At 43.3% G+C, this 22,500-nt stretch overlaps 1 protein-coding gene across 1 annotated transcript in view; it reads left to right on the top strand.

The window, feature by feature from the left end:
• The window catches only part of ppp3cb (protein phosphatase 3, catalytic subunit, beta isozyme), a gene marked incomplete at both ends in the record, with an annotated part of 58,289 nt that overhangs the window by 20,823 nt on the left and 14,966 nt on the right, over nt 1-22,500 (top strand). Inside the window, 7 exons of the mRNA XM_080842993.1 lie at nt 2,021-2,145; nt 2,941-3,052; nt 6,454-6,599; nt 7,732-7,871; nt 20,269-20,346; nt 20,566-20,660; nt 22,301-22,426. Of these exons, the coding sequence (XP_080699119.1) occupies nt 2,021-2,145; nt 2,941-3,052; nt 6,454-6,599; nt 7,732-7,871; nt 20,269-20,346; nt 20,566-20,660; nt 22,301-22,426 (822 nt within the window). The remainder of the gene's footprint in view (nt 1-2,020; nt 2,146-2,940; nt 3,053-6,453; nt 6,600-7,731; nt 7,872-20,268; nt 20,347-20,565; nt 20,661-22,300; nt 22,427-22,500) is intronic.

The raw sequence follows: 22,500 nt of genomic DNA, 5'->3' as shown, positions 1-22,500 counted from the left end.
GGGTACATGTGTCTACTCATACATATCCATGTCCCCTGCCCCCCTTACCACTCTTACACACTCACACACACGCACAATCATCTAGGCTCTCTCATACACACACACACACACAGAAGAGAATTCCTGGGCTCATTTTACATAAAGCAGTGCTTAACCTTCTGTCCCTGCACCTCTGTCCTCTAATTAGCAGAAAAGGAACACACACACACATACACACACTCACACACATTGGCAGGTACACCCACAACCACACCCAAACAGACACACGCTCTCTCTCTCTCTCTCTCTCTCTCATACTCTCTCTCTCTCACACACACACACACAAACACACACAAACACACACCCCCACATTCGTGCAGACACACACTCCTCTGCTTTAGCAGAACCTCTCTGATGTATGTTCTGTGAGGAGCAGTGGAGTGTGTGTTGTTGTTTATCAGTACAAATGTGTGTGTGTGTGTGTGTGTGTGTGTGTGTGTGTGTGTCAGTCTGACAGATCTATCTGTCTCCAGCCTCCAAAGCCCCAAAGAGAGATCAGCTAGAGGGAGAATCGCTCCCGGACACAAACAGTACAGAAACACACACTCACACACTCACACACACACACACCCATCCGCACACATAAGGCGAGGATTTAGCAGGGACACCGTGTATTGTTTTTGTTCCCAGGACCAGATTTTTATGAATATTTTAAACATCAAGTCACAAGTTGGAGTTCTAAATTTGCCTAAGATATGCAGGCAGGAGAGCGTGTTTGGCACGGTCTAGGGCCAGGCTCCTAAAACGCCTTGAAGGGATCGTGCAAGAGTCGACTCCACTGGCAGTAGTCAAGCAGGATCTGTGCATTCACCCCCATTCTATGCCAAACGAAGACAGGTGGTGTCAGGGGAGGTTACACAGACACTCTCACACACACACACACACTCACATACACAGGTGGTGTAAGGGGAGATCGTGGGTTGAGAGTTGCAGCTGACTCAATGTAGGGCAGGGGTACTCAAGTAGAAATGATGAGGGGCCACAAAAAAAAATTCAGTGACTCAAGGGGCCATTTATTGGGACCGTGTACGTCCGATAACGTATCATAACATAACGTATGTATAACATTTACAACATTTTATAACATAACATTTCCTTTTTATTAAAAACAAAAATATTTCCTAAAATAAAAATATAATTTTAATTTGGGCATATATTAAAATAAATACCAAACCAAAACCAAACATAACCCTGTTATTAACCATGTTATTAAACAAATAGCCTTCAGACAGCTAATTTTTGTGCTTTGTTTACCAAACTATTTCACATTTCTCACATGTCCCCTTTAATGGGAGAATTGGCCTCTGCTTTCTTTGGCCAATGCTTCAAACCTGGGCTGATATGGTGTGATTGCTATCTGTTTATCGTTGCAACCCCCAGCCTCGTATTGAGATCGCGGCGCGCGGTTTCAAAATAAGAGCGCCCAGCGCGATTTTTTATTTTTTTTTTTAATAATTAAAAAAACTTTTCAAAACAGCTCGAGGGCCATTAATAGACACCCCGCGGGCCACAAAAGGCCCGCGGGCCGCTACTTGAGTATGACTGATGTAGGGGGTTGATGTGAGAGGGGCGTGGCAAATTTGTTACATTTCCTCCCGTGCGTCCATGACGTTCTCATTAGATGCTGCAGTGTGAAACCAACAGCTTGAGGATAGCCTCACACACACACACACACACACACACACACACACACACACACACACACACACACACACACACACACACACACACACACACACACACACACACAGAGTATGCCTCCATGGTAACAGATTTTGCAACTCATTTCCCGCCAGGTTGAAATCAGTGATCTTATCAGCATTTCATACACACACACACACACACACACACACACACACACACACACTTACAAGCTGTATCACACAATACTTGTAAGGATCTGTCTTGCTAATATGATTCACTGTACCATATGGGATCTGACTGCTGTTGACACTGTGTGTGTGTGTGTGTGTGTTTGCAGTCTGTGGAGACATCCATGGCCAGTTCTTCGACCTGATGAAGTTGTTTGAGGTGGGCGGTTCTCCAGCCACCACGCGGTATCTCTTCCTCGGGGACTACGTGGACCGAGGGTACTTTAGTATTGAGGTGAGTGCATACTGTAAGAAATCTGCATTTAGCAACAGTTGTACATTTTGGGAAATGAGTGGAACCAACCTGCTGCATGTCATAGCATGTTTCCTGTGACCTCGATCCAATCACATTTCAATTAGGTCATGCCATGATTGATTGGACCTGTAGAATCTAAAGAAGGAAAACTTTACCTGAATCCTGTGTCATAAGACTAACGTAATCATGTCATGATCGTGTCATGAATGACGTCATATGGAGCTATATGTAGAGATGGCAGTAAGTGTCCAGTGATGTAACAGTATGCCACTATTATTGGTAATTGTCGTGATAGTATGATGTCACATCTGCTTAGTAGTATGTGACATGAGTTGTCATGCCATATAAATTCCGTTTGATAACTAATGGCAGGACAGGACGTGCCATAACATGCTTATGCTACGGTTATACTTCTTTTATGAAGCAGGGTTAAAGTAACGTCTTCTAGTGCTTCTAGTCTTCTAGTATTTAGTCTCTCTCTCTCTCACGCTCTCTCTTTCTATCTGTCTTTCTGTCTGTCTGTCTGGCCCTCTCTCTATCTGTCTGTCTGTCTCTCTGTCTGTCTGTCTGTCTGTCTGTCTGTCTGTCTGTCTCTCACCTTTGCTTGTCATCCCTCTGGATCAGTCTCTGTCTTTCAATTTAATCATGGGATGATAAAGCAATGGAATAAAACATTAAATCATAGTTTATATATTTATATAATGAAAATCTCTCTCTCTCTCTTTCTCCCTCATTTCTCTCTCTTTCCTTATTATCTTTGTCTTTCTATCTTAGTGTGTGCTATATCTGTGGTCACTGAAGATCTTGTACCCAAAGACTATCTTTCTTCTGCGAGGGAACCATGAATGTAGGCACCTGACGGAATACTTCACTTTCAAGCAAGAATGTAAGTCACTTTCACTTTTTCCAACTGTCCCTCGAGTCTTTCTATCTCTCCTCTCTGTGGTTAGCTTTTCTTCTCCTCCCCCTCCCCCCTCCTCTCATCATTTCTTCTCCTCTCCCTCCTCTCCTCTCCTCGTTTTACTGTGGCATGACTCTATGAAGTATTTATCTTTTTCTCTCCTCCATTCAGTAACCTCTCTGCATCACTCTATCAATTTTATTTCCCCTCTTTTTTATGGGCTCTCTTCTATCCCTCTATCTCACCTTAAAGATGCAAAATGAGAGAGAGATGAAGTTAGAGGGAAGGGAAGAGAGGAAGAGAGAAGGATAGAGATGGGGAGGAAAAGAGAAGGAGAAAGTGACATGATGAATGAGAAAGAAGGAAGTACACGATAGAGCGAAACCTAGTTTGAGAGAAAGTGAGAGGGAGAGAGAGAGAGAGAGATTAGCAGGAAATTAATTTGCTTGTTAATGATTGGCCGTGTGAAGAGGCAGTGATGTCCCTGATGGGTAGAGAGAAGAGTAGGCGCCCTCAACAACCATCTGCTGGAGAGAGAGAGAAAGAGAGAGGAAAGAAAGAGTAACATAGAGAAAGAGAGAGAGCAGAAAAGAGAGGGAGGAAGAAATAGAAAAATTGAAAATGGGAGTGAGAGAGAGGTAGTGTGTTATCCTGTCCTTGATGGGACAGGACACCAGCCTTGAAACACTCTTCCAATAAGCTTCCAGTTAGCTTCCAGTTAGCTAACACATTTTTATAAAGACAAGGATGTTGATAATGTCATCATTGTCTTTGACTTCAGATAAAGCCTCATTTGTCTTCCAGACTTGCTCAGACAGTGGTGGTTCCCCCTGTAGTTCATGACTACAGTATTCGTTCATTACTGAGCTGTGTAAATGTCAGCCTCAAGGCTATTGATCTACTGAAGCTTGTCCTAACAAATCATTTTAGTCGTGTTTTCCCGACCGCCAGTGTGGCTGGACCTGATAGAAACTCAATAACACCAAGACACCTTCCTGCTGTGCTGAATATTTTGGCAGAAAAAAACCCAAAATAAACCTCTGGGAGCACACCTCTTCACCCAGTTCCAAAACAGAGAGAGAGGCCGCACATTTCCCTGTCATGAACACAATATCACCAACACTTACATGTCATTTAACTATCATTTAAAACAGTGGCCTATCGATAGCCAAATCTGTCGGATAACTTCCTTCTCTGCTGCTGCCATCTTGTTAATGCCAGTGTTTTTGTTTGTTTGTTTGATGGTTTGTTTTCTTTAGTTTGCTTTTTTTTTTTTGTTTTGCTTTTTCTCTGAGGGAGCATATTGTGACATCTAGCTACAGATGATGAATAGCCTATTTGTCTCTCTGGCGTTTTTACAGTAATGCCCATTAATGCTGTCCCTGTTAGATAAAAAGGAAGAAATAGAAACAGAAATAAGAGACAGAATGAGACACACACACACACACACACACACACACACACACACACACACACACACACACACACACACACACGATTGTGTTAATGTTCTCAATCATCAGAAATAAGTGGTGACACATTTGAAAGTTCTTCAACTTTCTTGAAAGGGTGTGACCAGCACTATCATGACAGGGTCATGAGTATAATAGTATGGAAGAGACACACACACACGCACACACATGTACACACACGCACACAGACACACACACACACACACACACACACACACACACACACACACACACACAAACACACACACACACAAATTGCACAAAACACTACAGCTAGTGAGGGTAAGATGGCTTGCACATAATTTTCATTGTTATGTAATATACTGATTGATTACAGAGTCATTCAATGGACAGTGATAAGCAGCTAAGACATAAAAACAAATCGGTTTATTGACACAAACACACACACACACACACATAAACACACACACACAGGAACACACACATACACACATATACACAGGAACACACACACACACACACGCAGACACACACATTCGCAAACACACACACACACGCACACAGGCAAACACACACGCAAACACACAAAAACACACAGCTCCAGATGTTTATATATTGTGTGGGAGTCCTGTGTGTTTTATAACCATGAACAGTCATAGAACAATATCAATCACAGTCCAAAGGACAGGACACACGCTACTCACCACTGAAGGCAGCTCTCTCTGTCCATTCTCTGTCTTCTCTATCTCTCTGTCCATACTCTGTCCTCTCTATCTCTCTGTCCATACTCTGTCCTCTCTATCTCTCTGTCCATACTCTGCCCTCTCTATCTCTCTGTCTATACTCTGTCCTCTAGCTCTATCTGTCCATACATTGTCCTCTCTATCTCTCTGTCCATACATTGTCCTCTCTATCTAGGTATGTTGACATAGAATGTTCGCCGCGAGCGGTTGTTGTCTCAATAACATGATCCACTCTGCGTTAATACTGTCAATATGTGTCATACAAAATTCACTCCTCGCCGCCTGGTGAGAGTATGTTTGTCCTGAATACGTCAGTATTTACATCGAGTACAACCACTGTAATCGTTAGACATTTCGAGCTTTCAGCCCTGAGGTGTTTTCAGTTCACCGCAACTCTCTGAAAATTTGAGTGGCTTTCAACCGGTCAGCGGACTTCATCTAAAGCCTTGGACACTGATGAAAGATAGGTGGACTTGAATATATACTTCTTATCTTGGTACATACGAAATTTCATCGAAATCCATGGTCGAGAAAGTATTAAACTAAATCGCGGAAAATTGTTAGTCATTGTTAGTCAATTGTGATGAGTAGATTAGCAAACGTCCTGTCAGATGCACTGCAGCAGGCGTCGTTCGTGAATATGAATGGCCGCTTATTAATTATAGTTGTATTCAGTGAGGTACCATGGGTCTGATGCACATTCCAACTAAATGTTCATGGTTTCACTTGAAAGAACTAACAAAAGTCTACCTTCTGTTCAAATTTCATGCAAATATCTGATAAAATGAGGAAGTTACAAGCAAAAACATGTGAATAATAAGCGTTTTCGGTCACATGACTTCCATTGTAAGTAATGTATAATATTTTGATATAATCGGTGATATTACAAATACCATAACTCTCTCAATCCTCAACTGATTTTTACAATCCAGGTGTCATTGTAAAGGGAATGTCTGGCTCTGTCTAGTCATGTGATCCATTTTGAGTTTAGGGGTGTTTGAATATTTTGTCATCATACCTACTCTATCTCTCTGTCCATACTCTGTCCTCTCTATCTCTCTGTCTTCTATCAAGTACTCAGAGCAGGGCTATGACTCTCTCTCTCTCTCTCTCTCTCTCTTTCTGTTCCTCCGGTAAGATTAAGTATTCGGAGCAGGTCTATGACTCTCTCTCTCTCTCTCTCTCTCTCTCTCTCTCTTCTGTTCCTCAGGTAAGATTAAGTACTCGGAGCAGGTCTATGACTCGTGTATGGATGCGTTTGACTGCCTCCCTCTGGCGGCCCTGATGAACCAGCAGTTTCTATGCGTGCATGGAGGCCTGTCACCAGAGATACACACACTTGACGACATCAAGAAGGTCTGCTCCACCTGCACACACCACACCCATAACATACTCTCAAACACATACAAACCCACATACCTCACTAAAGCACACTCATACACAAACACATACTTTAACATCCAAACACAGAGATGTATAGAATGTATCTAGTACAATGCATCTCATGCCACGTAATCATAGTACACACACTCACTCTAAAACACACACACACACACACACACACACACACACACCTCACTCTCTAAAGCACAGTCATATACAAACTTATTTAGTACAATGCATATCATGGCATGTAATCATAGCAAACACACACACACATACACAAACCCACACACACAAGCACACCTCACTCTCTAAAGTGACACAAACGTACCTAGTAGACTCGGGGCACATCACATCGTAGCAAACACACACACACACACACACACACACACACACACACACACACACACACACACACACACACACCTCATTCTCATGGCACGTAATCATAGCACACACAGTTTTCAGCGCTTGAAGGCCCGCCCACAACAGAAACAAACCCTTTAATACAGATTATTGGCACACCACAATTCCATTAACACACACACACACACACACACACACACACACACACACACACACACACACACACACACACACACACACACACACACACACAGCATGAAGACAACAGAAACAAATGAATACAGATCATTGGCATTGGCAGACCACAATTTCATTAACACACACAAATAGACCCACACAGCATAAAGACAATCTGCCTACAGCACCACTGAAAACACACTCTCTAAAACATAACAGCCACACACACACACACACACACACACACACACACACACACACACACACACACACTCACACTTCAACAGTGAGTCAGAATGGGTCAGAGTGAATTCCGCACTGAACTCAAATTGCTCACTTCACAGTGAAAAAAGAGAATCTCCAGCACTCATTGTTATCTCCATCTCAATGTCTCAATTTGCTCTCTCTCTTTTTATCACTTTCCATCCCTCTCTCATTTTATTCTCTCTCTCTCCACTCTCTCCGGCCCTACCCATTTCCTCCCCCTTCCACCCCTTTATGTTTGTCTGTCTTTCTTCTCTGTGTTCCCTATTCTCTCCCCCCCTCCCCCCTCCCATGGTAGCTCGACCGGTTTAAGGAGCCCCCAGCCTTTGGGCCCATGTGCGACCTGCTGTGGGCTGACCCTCTGGAGGACTTTGGCAATGAGAAGACCCAGGAGTACTTCAGTCACAACTCTGTCCGTGGATGCTCCTACTTCTACAGGTAACACACACAAACACAGACACACGCTCACACACACATACACACACACACACACACACACACACAAACACACACACAGTTTGTGAGCAGAATGGAATGTAATAAATGTGATTGATCCGAGCTGAAGCAAGGGGAGTAGGCTGCTCTGTGTGTGTGTGTGTGTGTGTGTGTGTGTGTTTGTGTGTGTGTGCATGATATGAGGGATACCAGCATTACCCACAACCCCCTGTAGTCCCAAGGGGCTGCACCGTGAGCTGTTTCCATGGTGACCATCTACTACTGCCAGATCCAGAGGGATGGTGGGAAAGAGAGAAAGGGAGAAAGAGAATGAGGGAGAGAAAGAGGATGTTAATACAGAGGAATGTGTCTCACATACAGAACTCCCTATAACATCTTATACCTATAATGGTCCTATTATTAAATCTATTCACATTTTTTTTTATATTCTCATTTGTTTCACCAACATGGTTTGTGTATTTGCATTCTTCAATGCCTATTATTAGGGAATGACTCCCGATAGCAGCTATCACACCACATACAACCGTAGTCTAGGGGTAGGCTATATCTGGATCCCACTGTCTACCGGAGAATCCCCTAATTTCTATGCGTTGCATAGACTTGTTAGTCAGAGGTGTTCGATGATAGGTGTCTGTGGTGTGCCAGAGGAAGTTGCCAGCTTACCTTGGTATAAGGCTTGGCCAGCCCAGACGAATGTCCAGGCGCCGACTAGCCCCGTCGTAGATGCTTTGCATTGAGAGTTCACAAATAGGGAGGAAAACAAAAGAAACAAACGCACCGAAATGTCTGATAGGCAAATAATCTCCGCAGGTGAGTTCACGGTGTCAGAGCTAGGCCGTCTATCTCTGCTTGCTACGTGATTCCACTCCGCTCTCCTGAGTGCTCTCAGGTGAGCCATTATCACATGTTGCCTCTTTTCGCTCAGCCAATGCAGCCTGTGTAAACCGGCACTCCCCCTGGTGTATGGGATGTGAAACTGGTAGTGTACTGTCTAGGTAATGAATCTCACTTTGCCTATCGTAACATCCCTCCCCCCTTCAAACAAAAAAAAACAAATCTATTTATATACTTTTTTTTTCTTTTTCCACCTCTTTAAATATTTTTTTTTTTAAATATATTTTTCTCTAAAATCCTAACTTCTCAGAAACTCCCCGGCAAGTTTCTTCATGACTTCTTTGGACTCTTGCCAATTACTACGGGCTACCTCACAGGCAGAGTTCAGTCTGTCCTTGACCACAGCCACATACTGCAACAGCCTGCCTTGCTCCTTAGGCTCCCAACGCTTTTCTTTCCTGCTCTTCCTAGGCCCTCGCTCCTCATGACCATCTTTCAGAGAACCGCCTTCTGACACCGTTTCAATTTCCTCCTCGGAGGCAGCATTTTCGATTACTTTAGCAAGCGAGAAGTCCTTTTGTTGTTCTTGCCTTACTGTTTCTCGGTTACAAACCAAATCAGCTGATCCCCCAAGCACTCTACCTACTACGGTTTCGCCCAACGGAAACCCCAACTCATCCTGAGTACCTGGTACTTCTCTTTCTCTCTTTCTAGCCTGTGAGCGAGACAGCCCACACGCACTGACCACCTCCGGATTCTCTGCCTCCAAGGCCTGCGCTTCTGGAACTTCCCACGGTGACCTGCTCCCTACTGGGTTGATATAGACTTGATCCCCTGCAAGGTCATTGCCAAGCAGCAACTGGATGCCCTCTACTGGCAGCGAGGGTACTACTCCTAACACCACCTCTCCATTCACCAAGTTACTCTTAAGATGTAGCTTGTGTAAGGGCACTGCACCAATTTCCCCACCTAGTCCTTTTAACTGCACCAAACTAGTTGCCGCCTGTGTGGAAAACTCCACCACTCCCTCCAGCAGCACAGACTGGGCCGCTCCTGTATCACGTAACATGGTTACCGTGACCTCTGGCTCACCCTCACTGAGAGACAGGGCCCCCGTAGACACAAAACCACTGAAGATTCCTGGGGTAGTACCTACTTGAGTCGTCGCATTAGCCACTTGGGTCTTGATATTAATAATCCCCATCGATTTTGGAATGCTGTTTGTTTCCCTTCCAGGAGGAGATTTCTCCCTTCGCCCCGGACAACTAGATTTCATGTGCCCTGGCTTTCTACAGTAGTAGCAAATCACTTCTCTTATCTCTCTAGCCTCTCTCCAGGGAGGAGATCTAGAGGCCCTTAGATTTCTACGATACGACCTATCTGTAACCACCATCAGAGGGTCTGTAACCACCATCTCTATCATCAGTGAGACTACTCTGCTCTGCTGGCCATCTTCTCGCCCCTCCAGGTCTTTCTTTCGGCTCCCCTTCCCTCTGTGTCAATTCATACGAGTCTGCTAGCATAGCAGCCTTACGGAGATCACCTACCCCTTGAGTATTGAGGTATGTGGCCTGGGATACTACCTTTAAACTGTTCTAACAGCATTAACTCCTTCAACTCTTTAAAAGTAAACGTCTCAGAGCCCTTCAACCACCTCTCGAAAACAACCTCCTGTTGTCTTGCTAAGTCCAAAAAGGTTTCTCCGGGTTCACGCCTAAGGGATCTGAACATCTTACGATGCCCCTCAGGAACCACCTCATAAGCCCTGAGAACCACATCTTTGATCACCCTATACTCTGTGCTCTGAGCTGGATCTAGTGCTATATACGCCTCTTGGGCCTTACCGATAAACGCGCTTTGCACCAAGATTGGCCACTTTTCCACTGGCCATTGTAATTCTGATGCTATTTTCTCAAATGCATCAAAAAAACCTTCTACATCATCAGTGTTAAATTTCGGCATCAGTTTCAGACAGCAACTCACACTAAACCTGGCTTCATGTGTGCGTTGATATTGACTATTGGTGCTTTTAATTTTTTCACGCTCAACCTCCAGCTTAGCTCGCTCAGATTGACCTTGCTGCTCAATTCTTGCTAGCTCTACCTGCGTTTCCAATTTTTTCAACTCTATCTTAGTTTTTAGATCTTCTGTTTCTGACCCAGTGAGACCAAGCTGTTTAATAATAAAGTCGATCATTTCAAGCTTTTTAAAATTGTGGTCCATGTCAATATCCTGAAATTCCGCTACCTTGCAGAGTTCTGCCTTGGATAACTTGAGCCAAAACGAAAAAAAACTCAGCTGGATTGAACGTCATTGTGCTACTACCAATCAACCCACCGCAAGGTGAGAACAAGTTGTGAATAACAAGCGTCAAACCCCACACTTGCCTACCTCCGGACTTCAATTTACTCACCACGACGTTAACCACGCCGTGCAAAAACTCTATATGAGGTACAATCGGCCTCCCATCAACTATTATGTCGCCCAAACTGCCATGACCGCAACCAGCTGTTCACTGCGCGAACTCGCGGTCTCGAAAAACAAACCTGTTGGTTATCCCCGCCGATTTCAGAGCCCGACCATAGTTAAACGGCCTAACAAAGTTTCCAAAACATCGCGTTGCCACCCGCAGTTTTCCCACTAAACAGGACCATTTACTCAGCCTTCCGTTGAATGAACCAACACCGACTAACTACTACTGTTCCACCACGACCGTGGCCTCAATGCATCACCAATCCACCACCGTTTACAAGTCAATCTAACTCACAGTTTGAGATCAATCTCGGACGAGCGCCCAATAGCAGCTATCACACCACATACAACCGTAGTCTAGGGGTAGGCTATATCTGGATCCCACTGTCTACCGGAGAATCCCCTAATTTCTATGCGTTGCATAGACTTGTTAGTCAGAGGTGTTCGATGATAGGTGTCTGTGGTGTGCCAGAGGAAGTTGCCAGCTTACCTTGGTATAAGGCTTGGCCAGCCCAGACGAATGACCAGGCGCCGACTAGCCCCGTCGTAGATGCTTTGCATTGAGAGTTCACAAATAGGGAGGAAAACAAAAGAAACAAACGCACCGAAATGTCCGATAGGCAAATAATCTCCGCAGGTGAGTTCACGGTGTCAGAGCTAGGCCGTCTATCTCTGCTTGCTACATGATTCCACTCCGCTCTCCTGAGTGCTCTCCAGGTGAGCCATTATCACATGTTGCCTCTTTTCGCTCAGCCAATACAGCCTGTGTAAACCGGCACTCCCCCTGGTGTATGGGATGTGAAACTGGTAGTGTACTGTCTAGGTAATGAATCTCACTTTGCCTATCGTAACACTATAGATATGTACCATATCAAAGATTGTTCAAGTGAAATTATAGCAGTAGAGACACATACAGTATGTCATCATCTGAACTTTTCATCTGCATTTTTTATGTGATATGATATTTACAGTGTCTTTGTTTGTGGGTTATGAGGTTGTTTGTTTGAGTAGAAAGAAGACTCAAAATAAATTGTCATCGTACAATGACTTCTGGACTTGTTGGTGATTGGCATGTACCCAGTGTACAGAGCAAAAGGGGGAAGGAATAAAGGACGTAAGGGTCAGTTTGAGTGGCGGCCTCTATCACTGTCCGTGGTGCTGAAACACCTTGGGAAGATAAGGTCAGTTTGAGTGGCGGCCTTTGTCACTGTCCGTGTTGCTGAAACACCTTGGGAAGATAAGGTCAGTTTGACAGGTGGCCTCTATCACTGTCCGTGGTGCTGAAACACCTTGGGAAGATAAGGTCAGTTTGACAGGTGGCCTCTATCACTGTCCGTGGTGCTGAAACTCCTTGGGAAGATAAGGTCAGTTTGACAGGTGGCCTCTATCACTGTCCGTGGTGCTGAAACTCCTTTCAGACATGGCAGCTTTCTAGATCATTGCATGGACTAACCAATCCTTTTTTATAATCAAAGTGTTTATTGTTTTTTCATTTGAGAAACACACAACATACACCTCACATTGAACATCACATTCACATTCTACACTATACACACACTACACAACAATAATGGCAATAAACAGACTAAAAAAAAATACACAATTAAAATAAGCAAATCAAATAAAATAGAGAAAGAAGCTGAAAAAAAAAAATAACATTGAATAATACTTGAAAATAGTTAATTATGGGGCACTAGTCAGTTGAAATTTAATAAAATGTAGGAAATGAGACCAGACCTGGTAGAATTTACCCCGACCATCATTCAGTCTTGCAATAAGATCTTCAAAAGAGGCTGTGACTGTCATTACCTTCAGCCAGTCTGTAAAACTAGGCCTTATTTGGCTCTGCCAGTGTCTAAGGACAATTCTTACTGCAGCGATAAACCCAGCTAGTGCCAGGGCAGCCTCTGCCTTAGACACTTCTGGTGGTAGAAGGGACCTATCTCCAAGCAGACACAGTTGTGGAGACTCTGGTAATGCTGTACTTAACCACTCTCCAATAGTTTTAATGATTTGTCTCCAAAATGGAAAAACTAGAGGGCAATCCCACAAAAGATGGAGGTATGAACCTGTAGCTTTCATACATTTCCAACATATATTGTCTTTCATTAATCCCATTCTATGAAGCTTAACTGGTGTATAACAATATCTGTGGATAACCTTATAGTGTGTAAATTTACTTATTGCATCCCTCACAGGCCATCCTGCATTGAAAACCACCTTTTCCCATTCCTTACCCTTAATGTTTGAGTTCAAGTCCCTCTCCCAGATTTGCCTTAAGGGATCACAGTGACCATACATGCTATCTGCCATGATCTTATAAAAAACAGAGGCAGTACGAAAAAGCTCTGGCTCCCTAAAGTAACAGAGCAGCTTATTTGTGTCTTCATGAGACCTTCACACTAGTTACGCAGCTCCTCAGTTGTAAATACCTCCAGAAATCTGCTTTATCCTTTAAATTGAATGTTTGTTTGAGTTCCTCAAATGACTGGAACAGGCCGTCAGCATACAAGTCGCTTAACCTCTTAATGTTTTGGTTCAGCCAGGTGGTCCATACAAAAGGTTTCTTCCCTACTTGAATTAAGGGATTATTCCAAATGGATGAATACTTTTGCTTATAATGGGATATATGCAGTTGCTTATGTACTTTTGCCCATGTCTCCCTGGAGTACTGCAGTATTGGGTTTGGATGCCTATTCTTCTTAAGACCTTGTGACATAGACTCAATTGGTTCAAATGGAGACACCAGCTCCCTCTCTATATCCAACCAGCCCAGACTTGAATGCTCACCACACCAGTGTTTAGCCAATTTAGACACCTCAAAAGCTGTTCTGTGTAATTCAACATTAGGCAAAGCCAACCCTCCCTTGCTTCTAGTAGTATACAACTTTTCAAGCTTCATACGGGGCTTCTTGCCATTCCACAGAAATTCTCTTATTATTTGGTCTTACTGTTTAAAGAAAGAGTCTGGAACAGTTAGTGGCACCATCATTGATATGTAATTCACCTGGAAAGCAACCATCATCTTAATGGTGTTTATTTTCCCCCATAAGCTAAGGTTAATCAGTTTCCACTTATCCAGGTTATCCTTTATGCAATGAAGCAATGGGTAAAGATTAGCGAGCCTGTACCATGTCATTAATAGTTGGCGTAAACCGAATCCCAAGATATTGCATACCTGCATCTATCCACTTGAACTGAAGTGCATTATTAATTGTTGGAAGACAGGTTCTAGATACTGGCATTACTTCAGACTTATGCCAATTGATCTTGTAGCCTGATATTTCAGAGAAGGTTTCCATAATTTCCAAAAGCCTGGGAGCTGAGAAGACAGGATCTACAGTCAGCCAAAGGATGTCATCAGTGTAAAGGAACAGCTTATGCTCCCTTCCTCCTGCTTTTATTCCCTGTATACTTGTCTGATCTGATTGCCATTGCCAAGTGGCTCAAGAAATAAAATAAATAATAGTGGAGAGAGGGGGTCTCCTTGTTTTGCACCCCTTGATATGTTGAAAAAAGATGACACCACTCCGTAAATCAGCACGGATGCCTTTGGTTCTGCATAAATCAACTGAATCCATTTAATGAATCCCAGTCCAAACCCAAAGTTCTCTAAAACATGAATCAGAAACCGCCACTCCACCCTGTCGAAGGCCTTCTCTGCGTCTAAAGAGAAGGCAGCAACCGGTTCGTCAGCCTCTCTATTTTGCCACATAAGGTGGAGTAGACGTCTCAAATTGTCAGAGGATGACCTGCCCTTCACAAAACCCACCTGATCTGCATGTATAATACAAGGAACAGTGTTAGGCAGCTGTCCAATTGATAATGACTCTGAGTATACTTTCATCAAGACAGGTGCTAAGATATCAATGTACAGCTTGTAATACTGTATTACAACCCATCATTCCCAGCAGCCTTACCTGACTGCATTGACTGGATGGCTTTTCTAACCTCTTCCTCTCTAATTGGAGCTTCCAAAAGCTGCACTTGTTCTGGTGAAAGACTCAGGAACTGGATCTTGGAAAACCATGTTTTCAAAAACTGTATCTGATGTGTAAAGATTTTTAACCAAAACACCTGGTTAATTTCTTCAGCTGAGGTAACTATATTTCCATTGCTTCCTTTAGTTCCTGGAATGGCACTAGCAGTGTCTTGCTTTTTCAATTGTCTAGCCAACAGCTTGCCGCTTTCGTAGAAGCTGCCCTTAAGCCTGAACATGGCATACTCAGCCTTCTTGCAGTATATATAATTTAGGCTGTACTTCAGCTCACACACCTGTTTAAGCAAGTCTTCACTATAGTTTTCTGACAGTTCTCTCTCTTTTTGTTTTATCTTACCTTCCAGCCTACTGATCGTCTCCCTATCTTGTTTCTTCCTTTTTGATGCTTCAGCAATAATTACGCCTCTTATGCATGCCTTTGAAGCCTCACATACTGTGCCTATTTTTGAAGTAGAACCAATGTTAATCTGAAAGAAGTTTGTAAGTTCTTCTGAGAGTGTCTGTTAAACACAGTGTTTTGTAAAAGAGACACATTGAGTCTCCACCTGTTACTCTTGACTTTTTCAACACAAATAGATATACACAGCTCTACTGTTGCATGGTCAGTTAGTGCTATGACACCTATTGTGCTATCAATTACTGACTCAATAAGGTCTTTAGAAATGACAAAATAATCAATTATACTGTGTGACTTATATGTGAATAAAAGGTGTACTCCCTTTTATTAGGATTCATCAATTTCCAGTTGTCAACCAAACCAATATCCTCCTGGAGTTGACCCAATGCTACTCGACCCTTAGATGGTGCATGGTAGTACTTAGATCTATCTAATACAGGGTCTAGGGTCTAATTAAAGTCCCCTCCAAGAATTGTATATCCATCTTCAAATTTCCCAAGAAGTCTATTGATTTTGTGAAAAAATCAGGATCATCCTCATTAGGTGCGTAGATATTACATATGTTAATTATCTTTCCATTAATTATAGTTTCAATACAGACAACCCTACCTTCTGCATTTGTATGCTCCTTTAGTAAAACAAACTTCAGTTTCCTATGCACTAGTATTGCAACACCTCTTTTCTTAGTGTCAAATGAGCTATGAAATACATGGCCCACCCAGCCCTTTCTGAGCCTCATTGCCTCTGCATTTATCATATGAGTCTCCTGCAAAAGCACCACATCCGCCTGCCTTGATTTAAGATAAAGCAGACACTTTTTCAATTTAGTAGGATTCTGGGTCCCATTTACATTCCAAGAGATTACACTTATATGATTGTTATAATTAAACTGTGCATTCATAGACATCATGCTCCATCATGGCATACTACCACCACCCACCAGTAAGGACAAAAAGGCGGGGGGGGGGACAGAGAATGATAATAGATATTCCAAAATAACATAAAATGCCCATACACTAACAAATACAAACACCTGCACAATCAAACATGAACGAACCCTTGAACCTAGGGTTAATAACACAAACACCCCATCTCTGCCCACAATCCCCCACAAAACCTCTCCCTTGATCTGGTCCATGAGGCGCTTATCAAATGGTTACCATTCAATCCCCCTAATCCCAATATACTATTTAAGCCCTATATTAACAGAAGTGATCCATGTAAAGCATAACCAGACAGCTTGTTGAATAACTACAAATGATAATAGCACTAAATCTTTAAAATATTTTTAAAAAGTGGCTTGTTTTAGGTAGAAGAAAGTCAAACTGAAAACAACAACATGTTGGTTCGTAAGCCAATATTTTCACCACAACGAACATCTAGCACTGATGCAGTGTATAGCCCAAATAGGCTACTAAAAGACCTGTCCTATATAGAATAGACTTTGGCTAGGTTTGCATTAATAAAAGAAGCCTACCCACAGTCACTTAGAGCCTTCCATCTCCTTGTTCAGGAATTGTAGTGCTTTCTTGTGGTCTTCAAAAGTAATTTTCTTCCCCTTCCAAGTGAAGAAAAGTTTTGCTGGGTAGGCGAGCGTAATTCGAATGTCCATCTTGTGAAGTTTCTTCCGAACGTCCGTAAATGTCTTGGACCTTTTCCATTCCAGCGCTTGTATTTCCCTTTAGCAGCGGCCATCACTCGATCCCTCTCCAATAAAGAATGGAATCTCATAACGACCGGCCGCGGAGGAGAATCCTCATCTCTGGAAGCTGGCCCTGGTCGATATACCCGCTGTAGCTCATTGTCAGCTAGATTCACTCCAAGAACGTCACCTATCAGCTGACAAGCTAGCTCCCTCAAATTTACGCCCTCTCTTTCCTTTAATCCAACCAGCCTCAAATTCAATTGTCTTTCCCTATTTTCTGCATTTTGCATGGCTCTGTCCAACTCCTCACAATGCTTTGCTGTTTTCTGCAATTCAAGGGCCAGCCTGGTGTTTTCAGTATCCAAGTCCACCGTCTACCGTCTGCCTCCTCCAGTCTTTCAAATATGTTTGTAACGTCCACGCTAGTTTTAGCTTGCGTTTTCTTAACTTGGGAAACATCCTCTTGTAGCTCTTTAAGTATCCCACTAACCTGAGCCATCTCATGCATTGTTTTCTCCAGTGTTGCCTGAAGTCCGGCTAGGGCATCTATTGTAGGGCTGGGAACATCGGCTGAGTTGGATCCTGCCTTGGTTGTAGTTCCACTAGCTATGCTAGCGTAATCTACTCCTTGCTTAGCTGTTCTACTTTTCAACGTTAATGCCATGAGGGGAGGCACGCACGCACGCACACGCACACACACACACACACACACACACACACACACACACACACACACACACACACACACACACACACACACACACACACACACACACACACACACACACACACACACACACACACACTCAGGGCTATACACATGCACACACACACACACACAGGGCTATACACACACACGCACTAACACACACACACACACACACACACACACACACACACACACACACACACAGGGCTTTTTACCCACACACACACAGACACGCAGGGCTATACACATGCTGATTTTATGTTTGGAAGGGTCAACCAGTGTTGTCCGGCTTAGTTTCGTGACGAGGGTCGATTGGTTTGGTCAAATAAACCCCGGTCCGACCTTGGTGATTGGTTTGAAAAAGGTCATCGTGGAGCTCTAGTTCCCTGGCTAGTGGTTCTGCCGTGAGGTGCAGCCAGCTGTATGTGGTGTGAATGCTGGCCCAGTATCAGGGATATGCTGGCCCAGTCTTCGAGTCTTAAAAAACATGAAGGTGCTGTGTTGTGTAGGTCCTTGTGGTCCTCCTATGTTGGTGCTTAGGTGGTGTAGCAGGTGGTCTTTAGCAATTGGATGTCTGGGTGCCTTTGCTGGCTCTCTCTACTGTAAGCTAAATGTGAAGTTGCTCACTGTGGCCTCCCCCTGGTGGTAAGGAGTAGTAAACAAACCAGCAGCCAAAACATTCATTTTATTAGGATCCTGAACATGTGACCTGGATCTGGATGTTTTGTTATGGATTCACAATTTATAGTCAGGCTCTATACATACACACACACACACACACACACACACACACACACACACACACACACACACACACACACACACACACACACACACACACACACACACACACACAGCAGTGGTGGAGCAGTAGCTGGAAAGCATAGCTTAAACAATGGGGTAAAATTATGTAAGTAATAAGAGCAATATTTCTGTCAGAAATAAATGTGTTGGCAGGTTTCACCTAAAAGAATCAACCAATTTCGAGATTCCGTTACATGCTCCATTTATTATAGTTACATTTAATTTCATTTGTCACATTCATCATTCATACTGGGATACATGATACCCTGAACTGAAAATGACATGCTAACTAATGTTCAAGACCAAGCAGAGGAATCAGTTGAAGGAATCGGAGGGAAGCGCCCGCATGTCATCTCACCCTGAACCTTGAGATTTCTCCTAGAACATTCCAGGACAACAGCTCAGAACTGCTGCATTTTGAAGCCGAATAGATTCATTAGGACCACAAAATACTGCATATTCCTCAAATATATCACACAGACAAGAACAGGTCACTCTGACTTGACCCGCACACTCACACACCCCCACGCAGACACACACACCCTCTGCACAGGCTGCAAAATGCCTTTGCTCTTACCTTTTATTCTAGAACCTGAAAGGATGGCTGCTTGGATTATTTAACTGGAGATAAGATCTAGCGCAGAGAGACAAAGTGGCACTCAGTATAATAGACTCCTACACTGTAGCGCTATGCCGTTATGCTAGGAGTAGAGAAATACTTTAAAGGTGCAGTGTGTAGTTTTTTGTAGCATCTAGTGGTGTGGTTCCAGAATTGCAACCAGCTGAATGCCCTTTCATTTACAAGCATGTGTGAGAACCAAATATGTAGTGAAGGGAGAGCGTGGTCACCCCACCCAGACTCGAACCCGGGTCTACGGGGTGCCAAACATGCGCTCTGACCGCCACACCAAAGAGCCCGGCTCAATGGCGTGGCAGCCAGAGAGCATATTCACCTGTAGGGACAATCACATCGTCACAAAATGCAATAAAAACAAAAAAAGCCCGATCTAGAGCCAGTGTTTTGGTTTGTCCATTCTGGGCTACTGTAGAAACATAGCGGTGCAACATGTGGAAGAGGACCCGCCCCCTATGTAGATATGAAGGGCTCATTCTAAGTTAACATGAACATGATTCTTAGTTACAGGTAATAAATACAGGTAATTATGAATAGTATATTCCATTTCTACTAATAGATGCCACTTCACACTTTGCCTTTAATGTACAAATGCCTTAATAGTGAACAGAGAAAAGTCTCTATACAGTTATAAATGTGCAGTTACGTTCTGGATAGATTTTAAAGCCACTGATTGTGACAGTTCTAGTGTGGACTAATTTGATATGGTGTGGGAGCTCGTATGTACATGTGTGTTTTTACATTTGTGTGCGTTTGTGTGTGTGTGTGTGTGTGTGTGTGTGTGTGTGTGTGTGTGTGTGTGTGTGTGTGTGTGTGTGTGTGTGTGTGTGTGTGTGTGTATGTGTGTGCCTTTGTTTGTAAACTTGTGTGTGATTTCTCTACAGTTACCCTGCAGTGTGTGAGTTTCTACAAACCAACAACCTCTTGTCCATCATTCGAGCTCATGAAGCACAGGATGCTGGGTATGTCCCGCTCTCTTTGCTGTCATCCAATACAAAGAGATGTCATAGATGCATAGTTTACACTGACAGAGATAGTTGGTTTCATCCAGACACATGCAGGTACTATATTCTTCTGAGCTGATGCTGTTTCATTCCACAAACAAATGCATGTGTGTGTGTGTGTGTGTGTGTGTGTGTGTGTGTGTGTGTGTGTCTGTGTGTGTGTGTCTGTTTCAACAGTTACCGCATGTACCGAAAGAGCCAGACCACTGGCTTCCCCTCCCTCATCACAATCTTCTCTGCGCCAAATTACCTGGATGTTTACAACAACAAAGGTCAGACATCAAATGAGTGTGTGAATGTGTGTCACTACGTTTGTTTGTGTGTGTGTGTATGTGTGTTTGTGTGTTTGTGTGTGTGTTATAGCAGCTATACGGAATTATACGAATAATGTGATTAACATCAGACAGTTTAACTGCTCTCCTCACACCTACTCGTTGTTGTTGTTGTGCGTTGATAGTAATTCATTTTCTACTATATATTGGAAGACACAGTCATGGATTTGTCAGTCATGATGTTTTATTCGTGGCCTACCATTGTGAGACAGAGCTCCACTCCCCCAGTGCTTCGCCTCAAGATTATCTACTACTCCTTGTGAGAGAGTTAGCTATACAGTATACACTAATATTAAGGGGTGTTACCGTCTATTCAAATAGGCCCTTTTGTCTCAACCTGGGGGGAAGGGTGAGAGCAATCTCAGGTGCAATGCACACGAAGTCTAGGGCCTCCGAATCGGATTTACTTTTCACACCAATCGAATCTTTTAATTTCGTACATACGGAGGCTGGCAACGACAGATTTGCGTAAACACGGAGGCAGCAGATTGTGGTGAACCGACTGTAGTACATACCTCACGCCTGTGGGTGGCGCTTTAGCGCTTTATTTACACAACTGAAAAAACGTGAAAAACCTAGAAGAAGAGACTCAAAAGCACAAGGTAAAGGAAGCAGCAAACGGATAAACAAATTACACAAGACATTCAAGCTCCAATTAACAACATTACATTATGATGGTTAATAAAATCAGTGGTCAGACTAAAGGATATGCGAAAATGAATTCTTTTTTCTATTGATAATAAAGAGTTTGGAACAGTAACATGACATGTCTGTCATCCCATCTCCCATGATGCATTGCTCCGAGCATTTTACATACATTTATGAATAAAAAAGCAAATTAAATCGCTGGCCAATTTATATTTGTGGTCATGAAAGTTATGTTACGTCTGAATAAGAAGAATTAGATCAAGATAGGGGGCTAATCAAAAATCAGAAGACTGGGTTAATGTTAGTGAATTCGAGGCCCACCATGAGTGAGATTTTGAGGGAGAACAAGTTATTTATATACTGGTTGGAGATGGCGGAAAAGATCACGTGGGGCAGTGACGTCATGGGGTTGCGTGAAACCGTGCAGACGAACACCAGCCCCCATACCGATTCAAATCTACTCACTTTCTACCCTGGACTGCGATCGTTGCAGAAACGAGGTGCGGATAGAGAGTGTTCGTATGGATGATAGGGCTATCTGTATTAGCTATCCGTATCAGTTTGACAAACTAGGCTCCATGTAAACGACACTTCACACCTTCCCGCCATGTCAAACCAGAGAGTCCTTACCCAGGTATGCTAGCATGCTAAAAAGTCATATTTATACTAGGTATAAATAAGGTGGAATTATTGACTATGGCATATCCTTATAAACTATGAATATCAAATAACCGGTCCCTTCAGCGTGTGTGTGTGTGTCTTTGCTCTTCCATACTCTCATACTCATGACCCTGACAAGATAGTGCTGGTATGTCTCCTTTATCACGCTTTCAAGAAAGTTGAAGAACTTTCAAATGTGTCACCACTTATTTCTGATGATTGAGAACATTAACACAATCATGTGTGTGTGTGTGTGTGTGTGTGTGTTACAGCGGCTGTTCTGAAGTATGAGAATAATGTGATGAACATCAGACAGTTTAACTGCTCTCCTCATCCCTATTGGCTGCCTAACTTCATGGATGTGTTTACCTGGTCGCTGCCATTTGTGGGAGAGAAAGGTGAAAGTCACACACCTGCACCCACTCCTACCCATGCTAACACACACACACACATGCACACACGCACACACGCA

This window comes from Sprattus sprattus (genome assembly GCF_963457725.1).
Source record: "Sprattus sprattus genome assembly, chromosome: 8".
NCBI classification, from domain to species: Eukaryota; Metazoa; Chordata; class Actinopteri; order Clupeiformes; family Clupeidae; genus Sprattus; species Sprattus sprattus.
The sequence above is the reverse complement of the archived record's forward strand: the minus strand, read 5'-3'. Positions and strand labels throughout refer to the sequence as shown.